Source organism: Fukomys damarensis, unplaced genomic scaffold (assembly GCF_012274545.1).
Source record: "Fukomys damarensis isolate Sample0158 unplaced genomic scaffold, DMR_v1.0_HiC HiC_scaffold_11, whole genome shotgun sequence".
Taxonomy (NCBI): Eukaryota; Metazoa; Chordata; class Mammalia; order Rodentia; family Bathyergidae; genus Fukomys; species Fukomys damarensis.
Genome location: NW_022900923.1, coordinates 18,907,336 through 18,916,230, shown reverse-complemented (window position 1 = coordinate 18,916,230; position 8,895 = coordinate 18,907,336). Strand labels below are relative to the sequence as shown.

General features: G+C 35.2%; 1 protein-coding gene across 1 annotated transcript in view; it reads left to right on the top strand.

Annotated features, from left to right (window-relative positions):
• The window catches only part of Cop1 (COP1 E3 ubiquitin ligase), a 178,275-nt gene extending 172,670 nt beyond the window's left edge, over nucleotides 1-5,605 (top strand). The window contains exons 18-19 of the mRNA XM_033762106.1: nucleotides 2,929-2,973; nucleotides 5,151-5,605. Of these exons, the coding sequence (XP_033617997.1) occupies nucleotides 2,929-2,973; nucleotides 5,151-5,168 (63 nt within the window). The 3' untranslated portion in view covers nucleotides 5,169-5,605. The remainder of the gene's footprint in view (nucleotides 1-2,928; nucleotides 2,974-5,150) is intronic.
• The last annotated feature ends 3,290 nt before the right edge of the window (nucleotides 5,606-8,895 follow it).

The window sequence follows — 8,895 nt, the reverse complement described above, 5'->3', positions numbered from 1 at the left end:
CCTTTTTTTTTTTTTTTTTTTTTTTTTGGAAGTATAAAGAACCCACTGAGTCAGAACTTATTTACATTAGGTTCTATCTCGGACAGTGAAGCTGCAGCTAGCAATTACCAGTCATCCAGAATGCAAACAAGACTCATTCAAAACTTAAAAGTAAAAAATCTAGTATTTTTCTGCTGCATGCAAAATTAATTTATTTTAAACTAATATCTGGCTGACACTTTAATCCGAAATCACTTTTTTGTAACTGTAAGATCTTTTGTTAGAGAAGTGCAGAGATGTAAAGTCATTACATTATTTTGAATGGTTTTGAATGTTTATAAGAATTCTTAAGACACTGTCACTTTTATATCAATCCAAGAAGACCATTTAAACTAGGCATTCATTTAAACTAGTTAGCCTTTTAATAAATAAGGTATTCATCTGTCTCCACAGGCAAAGGTGTTAAGAGTTCATCTTCATATAGCATCTAATATGACATCATCTTTAAAGGCCATAGTAATCATGGATTTGCAAAAAAAGTGTTCATGATGAGTAATTATCAGATGTCTACTCTCTTGGATTTTATGTGGTATAGGCTTAACACCCATCACGTGTGATTATCTAGCTAAATTACTTATTCTGAGCATCCCACACTTTTGAAACTTTTTGAACACCAACATGAGACCACAAGTGGAGAAGTTCACACCTGACCATTTATGACGGGTTGTACACAATATATAGGTACACTAAAAATATTATATAAAATTACCTTCCATCTATGTATAAGGTACACTTGGACCATAAGTGAATTTCGTGTTCGTGGATCCTGTCTCCAAGGTATCTCACATATATATAAATATTCCAAAGTCCAAAACAGTTCTACTTCCAAGCAGTTCAATAAGGGATATTCAACCTGTATGCCATACTTTTACAAGTTTTCCTTTTATTGGGAATCAGATGTTTGAATTACATAATTTATAATCATTTTGTCTAACAGAAGTGGATTCCCTGCAACCCCTAAACCAGTCTTCACAATATTTCTATCTTGCTTCTCTATATTCAAAAGTGACTAGAACCAAAATAACAAAATGAGATGGAACTTTGGGTTATAAATTTTTCCTTACCCTGAAATTTTATGTTCCATAGTAGAGAGAACAATTCTTGATAGCTACAGCTTCTAGTGGTGACAGCTTCTGTCAGTAGTTTTCTTGGAAACTAGAATCTTTCCCTTTCTTGAATAGCAATCAAGATTGATCAGCCTTGTTTTCAGCTTCATTTCTTCATGGTGTCTACAGAAGAATAATTTCTGAGCGGCAGTTCTGATATCGCAAACTTTTTTTTTTCTTTCAAATTTTTATGCTAGAAAGAAATTATTGTACCCATACAGTGCCTCATTTTTTGCTGTTTTCTGAGGCAGGCACAAAAATTCTACCATCTTACTAACTCAGGATGAATTATATTTCTTAATACCTCAGACACACTCCAATCATTTTTTAAATTCAGATCATTCAAAGAGTAGGTAGATCCTAAATTTGTCTTCCCAGTTCCATCACTTCAAACCTTCTCCCAATATGGAAACTTAGTCTATGCACTTTAGGTACCAGAAATAGACTCTTAATTCCACAAAGAGGCTTTTTAAACTTACTCTAAGAGTGAATTCAGTATTGCCCATATTCTTATTTTCAAGGACATGTGTGCTGATTTAAAGAAAAGGAAAAGATCAGCAATTCTCATGTCCACATGTCTGTCCCTTGTAAATAATTGTGACCTTTGATGCTGTCAACACTGATGACGGCAGAGGAAGGTTCTAATCCTGTTAGAAGTCCTGGGGTAATAGAAGAAATTATTTGTTTCTTTTATCTCATCGCAAGATAAGAAATTTTCAAGAGTAGTTTTACTAAGAATCAAAGGCAAGATAAAATTAGAAATGTATAACTTTATAAAGCCCAAATTCCTTCTACTATGTCAAAGAAACTAAAGTATTAACTGAGCTTGGCTAAAATAATTTGAACACCATACAGGCCAAAAGATTTTTTTCTAATAATATTCCGACGAAATCTTAAGACATATATGTATTTCATAGCCTTCACTGAAGTTTGACTAGATCTGTTCCTCATAGCACTCAGTTGGAGTCAGTCTTTCTATCAGCCATATGGCCTCTGTGGCAGCCTTGAGCCTGCTTACCCCTCAGGTGTTTACTCCAGAGAGCAAAGGACTGCAGAATGTGTCCAACTGCCAGACCCCAACTAGCTACCCTATTTCGAGGGAGGCATGCCCTAACTCCTGCATTTTGAGATTTGTTTTCTGATAAACTGATTCTTCTCCATTTCTTTGCCTGCCTTTCCTACTTTTCAGAAAAATCCCCCTTAATTTCAGACTTAGAATATGAAAATACTTATGACACAAATTTTCATTCAAGTAGTTCAAGATTATTAATAATGCATTTACTAAATGATATAATAATTTTCTTTTAAAGATAGTCTTATTTCTCCAAAATAAATATGTCCATTTTCTTGTTTTCCTAATTGTCGGGGACTGTCCCTAGAGATTTGTGCCAGAAATACTGGCAGCATATAAACATCAGTGGCAGTTATTTTATGGCAGAAAGGGAATGAAAGAGGATTTGGGAAAACAGTTGCTTTCTTTGTTTTTCTCAACTTATTCTTGCATTTTATTTCAGTCTTTGTTTCTCTGGCTTTCCTTTAATTGAGAGCCTATTTTTCTTTATAATCAAAAAATTTTTAATCTACTCATTAAAACTTAATCCTCAAAATACAGTGTTTTATGTTTAAAACTCATAGTTAAAAGCATATTAAAAGTTGGATCTCCATTTTTAGATTCTGTTGGTTTCTTGGGGAGAAGTGAAGAAAGGATAAGAGGAAATTATTCTCTTGGACTACCCTCCACAAAATCCTTCTCCGCATTTTAAAAGCTCTTGTTCTTTTCTAGGAGTCCAATGTGCTGATTGCTGCTAACAGTCAGGGTACAATAAAGGTAAGCTGTTTTATACATCTCCATTTTAAAATCAGATCCATTTTTAGGCTCTACCAGGATCATGGAAACAGATAATTGTACTGAGCCTTAGTGATCATTCCAAATTATGGATCTCTGTCTCCTTGAAATGTCTTGCTTGAATGGGGAAATAATTTGGTGGCTTTCAACTATGGAGATGACAGTCTTTGTTGAGGCTGTATAGGTTAGTAGGTGATCTGCTTGAAAAACAGATGAATTCTGTTGAGCACTCACTGTGGGTCAGTCTCTATGACTTCTCTTACAGCAGTGCTGCTATCCCACCAGCCATTCAGCAGACAGGGTTCAAGATCTAGCAAGAAGGACTTAATGCACTCACTACATTTAAACATGTCCTACTCTAAATTTTATTCTTTGTTATATTTTTCTTCTCTTCCCTAACAAATTAGTTATTCCTCAGTTGTCAAAGTAGGGGTCAGGCAGGTGGAGATTTTAGTGTTCACTTGAAAATTTATTGACCATGTAATCATGTCATTACTGTACATTTGAAATCTTGAATACTCCTTCATATACTTTTCTTTGTAGTTAGAAGCTCAAAGAAGTAAAAATTTTACATAAATATTCTATTGAATTTTTGATCCTTGGCCATAATAAAAGTGATAAATCCTGAGCTAAGCAGTGAACTTTCTAAACAGAACACCACTTTGGTGGAGGCATTTATTAGCACGTATTCTGAGAATGCCTGTTCTCTCTACATATTTTCTGAAATATCACAAAGTATTTTTTTATGTACTGTACTCTTTTACCTGCCAGTGGGCATTGATTTTGTCATATTATTACATCTATCCTAAATAGAGAATGACCCTGGCACCAAGGGAGCAAATACAAGCCTAATAATCCTGTAGGTAAAATGGCCAAACTCAGAGCATAAGGACATCAATGTTAGCTAATCAAACTAATTTACAGGGTAGTTTTCTTTCCCAGGCTGCTAGTTTTCTCTGTTTGGAAAGCTTCTTCTAAAGAGGAACCATGGAAAGTTTAAATGACAAATAGGTCTTTTAAAACCAACATGTGTTATGTTCTGGAATCCTCAGGCAAAATGGTTAGAAGGTCTTAGAATCTTTGATTTACATGACTTTCTATAGTCTGTCAATATCTATTTTTGTGGCAAGGCATGAATTGAAAAAGGTACACTTAAGTCTTGCTTTGGAGCAGTGGAACTTACTAATGTCCTTGCAGGAACTCAAAGCTTTGTTGATAATCACAGAATATCACTGACAAATCTAAGATTCTGTTCATCAACATTGACCTCTTATATTAAGTAGCCTCCTTGCCTAACAAAGACAAAAAGCATTGTGGAAGCATGAATATAAGTCAGATGAAGAGCTGGAGGGGAAAGGTTGAATCTTTAAATATTTGCCACTTAGAATTGCAGTCTCCATGTAGCATCCTTTTTGATAGTGGCTCATAATTATTTTCATGTTCTCTGTCCTTTCTTAGCTATCTGACTCTCATATTCTTATGTGATATCACATATTTTCAGCAATATCACAGCCAACTTTTAAGACAGAGTACTACTTGAACACTGGAAACTAAGAAAATATCTTGACATCAGATAACTGACCAGGAAATGAAAGAAGCAGTAGGAAAAGGCAATATTCTAGATCTTATACCCTGACTGCCAGTGTTTGGTTTAGTGTTTGATCAAATTAGTGTTTATCAGGACAAAAAATGCATTGAATAAAATCCTAAACAATACTTTTAAGTATTTTTAAAAATACATAAAGAGCTGGGCGTGGTCATACCTGCCTATAATCCCAGCACTTGGGAAACTGAAGCAGGAGGATTGCTGTGAGACCAGCCTGGACTATGTAGTAAGACCCTTTCTCAAAAAGAAAAGAAAATGTAAAAATACTAACAGGTATTCAAAAAATGTCTACACCAATTCATTTATTTATATGTTTTGTGTAGTTTATCTTGAGGACTCTCTAATTAACTCTGAAGATATTCTAATCTCAAGAGTTCATGCAACAGTAGAAAACAAGAAAGGATTAATGTTTAATCCCTTCATATTCTTCACCTTTAGGCCAGTGGTAAACATTTTTTATTTGGTTTTCCATTCATGTATGTAGAGGAGATTCATTAAACTTTTTATATTTTAAAACTATTTTATAAAACTACTTTTTTTTTTCTCCAATTAGGTGCTAGAGTTGGTATGAAGGGTTTACTGAAATCAAATTGTGCTTGCTCCTGCTGAAACACATCTGCAGCTGACAATGAGAGAAGAAACAGAAATATTGTGTGCTATCTCTCCCCAAAGTCATCATGGGTTTTGGATTTGTTTTGAGTACTTTTTTCCTCCCCACCCCCCTTTCTGACCTCTGGACATTGGGAATACCCAACAGACTCTCCACCATCAATGTAACTCCATGGACTTTGCTGCTGTTGGTGGTGTGGTTATCTAATTTTTGTGATAGGGAAACAAATTCTTTTGAATAAAAATAAACAAAAAATAATAAAAGTTTATTGAGCCACAGCAGAGCTGGAAAAGTTCTTGTCAAACATGATGAAAGATACTCTTCAAGAAGTGTCACACATGGCCAAGGAATTTAGCTCAGTGGTGCCACCTCCTGCTTTGCAAGCACAAGGTCCAGAGTTTGATCCCCAGTACAAAAAAAAAAAAGTGGCACACATAAACTATAAAATAACAATGAATAATTTTAAGGTCCATATTTCCCAACCTCTTTAGAATTATACATATCAGGTTAAACAGTGAACCTAATGTTGACAGTAAAAAGATTACCTTATGAATTCCTTTCTTCATTCTGTGACCAGATTTGTTTCTTCAGCAGTACTTTATTCCACAGTACTTTATTTCCCAGGCCCTCTACATCTGGCCACAGATCTGAAATTCTGACTTGTTAAGATCACATTGAAAATAAAGCAAAAGTCAGTCTTCATATCAGCTAGGTCTCTCTTTGCCTTTTATATTTCATATGTACATGCAAAAAGCCCTGAGTGTATACACCAAATCATCTTATTTTATGAAAGTCATAGCTATCACATAGTTGTAACTATTAAAACCATCCAGGCTGAGCAATGGCTTGAAGCAGGGGTCAGTAACATTTTCTGTAAAGGAGCAGATAATAAATATTTTAGGCTTTCCAGGCCATGTGGTCTCCATCTCATCTCCTCAACTCCCAGTTTAGCAGGAAAGCAGCCCCACAGTATGTGAAGAAATGAGCGTGGCTGGGAAAGAAGTGGGTGGAGGGTCAGAGTTTGCCTATAGATCATGGTTTGCCAGCTTCTGACTTACAGGAGAAAAGTCTCAAGCCCAATTATGCAAATTTCCCAACCATATAATCTCTTTTCAAATTCTAAAAGGAAAGAAATTAGTAAAGCAGCAGTTCAAGCAAAAGTAATGATTAATGAACTGCTTTAAAAGTCTGAACACTTTTCAGCAAAAGATAAAAAATAAATTATACATTTTGTAAAAATATACACTTGGAAAAAGTTGATTGGATAAAGATAAGCATGATGAAGGTATTTAGAATCTCCCACTCTGTCAACTTAAAATTACTGCAGCCTACAACAGGTTCTTTTTTCATTATCTGAAACTCTTGAGGCCAAGTATATTTTGGAACTTAGGATTTTTTAATATTAGAATATTAGAGTACATAAACTATATGTTAAGTAACAATTTCCAAGAGTGTAGAGAAATATTTCGTGTCAAACATATTATTACTTCTGCAGCAAAATGTATGAATGTTCACATTATGTGGGATTCATTAAATTAATAAAAGCTAAAAACAATCTTGCATTAGTTCAGATCAAGTTTTAACCACCTAGCAAGTTTGCCTCAAACTTAGGTGAAATTTTTTAGTTTCTAGAGCTTGAGAAGAATTAAATCTTACTAACTTCTGGGAATTAAGATCAGATAAAACTTTTCAACTGAATTATGAGAGGAAAGCTAGTATTACTCAAAGGTTCCTGTCACCAATAGAAACTGGTACTTGGACATTGTTTCCAAGATTAATGAATGACCTTTTGTAAAAATATTAAAAGACTTATTCAAATGTAATCTTAAGGAAATTTACTCAGGGATATATGCCCTAAAAATCATTGAAATGAATTTTTTAAAAGGTGTAGGACTGAGATACAACTTCAAAAGATTAGCCAGAGTGGACTACTAATAGTTGAAAGAAAGCCAGTAGCGTGGAGCCTTCTATGGGATGGTTGAGAATTTGAATTTTGTTATAACAGAGTTGAAGGGAAAGGTTAAAGGAGATGACATCTGATTTGTGAAGAATGATAGATGGGAGCAACAGTTAATGGAAGCTTGGATTAAAGGTACATAAAAGCGTAGTTACGAGATCCCTAATCAGCAGTGAGACTTGGGAATCTCCTGGCCAGAGTGCTCATGAGTTAGTTTGGGGGATCACTTCCTGATCTAAGCAAACCTAGAAGCTTTCTAGCCCTTGCTTTAAATATAAGGGTAGTAGGTCATTATCCTTAATGTAATTGTGCAGCTGTAAGTAGGATTCATTGCTTTACCTGAGCCTATTAGATTACATGGCTGACATTAACTCTTGCAATAGCGTGACCTTATGGTACTCCCAGGGCTTCTGGTTAATGTGTTAAGTGTTTCTGAATTCTTAAGCTGAACAGAAAACTAGTGCTATTGTAGAAATACTGGTTGAGCTCCCACTTTATGTGAAGAATTGTGTATTACTAGAGATATAAAATAAGACATGACGCCTATCAAGATGCTCATTGTCCAATGGGAAAGACAGGATATAGGGTATAATAAATGCCGTGGTAGACATAAGGTTTTGTTGTGTATTGAAAGAAAACAACACATAAACTAGAATAGTGGGAGATGAAGGGCTGGGGATAGAGGTAGGTTTCAGGAACTTTTTCCTGCAGGAGGTGGTTATCTTAGCTGAATCTTGAAAAGCATGTAGGAAAGGGACAAAGGAACACAAGACCAAGGGTAATTAGTAACAATAGCTTTCATAGCCAAAACTGGGACATTTGAACCATAAAGTATTACTGGGTTGTAATCCAAAATGTAAAATACCCATGAAGCTATAGTACTAAACATGATTAGACAAGCAAGTGTAGAAGAGACATTTTCTATACCGAATTCTAATTATTTACATGAATACTCCACCCCAAGAAAATAGAGCATAGCCCCACTCCTTAATATGGGCTGTGACTTGTATCTTTCTCCTGAAGAGTGCAGTGCAGACAGGAAGAGAGAAAAGCAACTTTACAAAAAAGCTTCACAGATCACGTGAGCCATGTGATCAGAGTCAACATGAAAAGTGATGTCCTGTTGATGAAAACATACTGTTCATAGAATGTAATGAAAATGGTATTTTAACACTGTGGTCTTTTTTCCAAAAAAGTTATCCCATAACCTCAGGCTAAATGAGGAAAATAGACAAATCTCTCCTGAGGGACATCCGATTAAATACTTGACCAGTAATCCAAAAGTGGCAAAGTCATCAAATCAAAAGTCTGAGAAGCTGTCACTACCCCGAGGAGCCTATGGTGACATGATTAAACGTTCTGTGAGATCCTGGGTGGAATTCTGAAATAGAATCAGACACTCCGTTAAAACAAAGTATATCCAAATAAGGTACGGACTTTACTTAATGTCATTACATCGGTATTGGTTCATTCATTGAGACAATTATGCCTCATTAAGATTCTAAGAGGGGAAACATGGGTGCACGGAATAAGGAGATTCTTCTCTTTGCAACTTTCTTATAAATCTAGAAGAAAAAAAAACTTCCAAAGTAAAAAGGTTTACCAAAATGAAAACCTTTGTGAAACTGTAAAGGTAGGTCAGAATATATGCACAGTACATGAGCTGGGGGGTTTAGCTCAGTGGTTCAGTGGCCTGCCTTGCAAGCGCAAGGACCCGAGTTCAATCCCCAG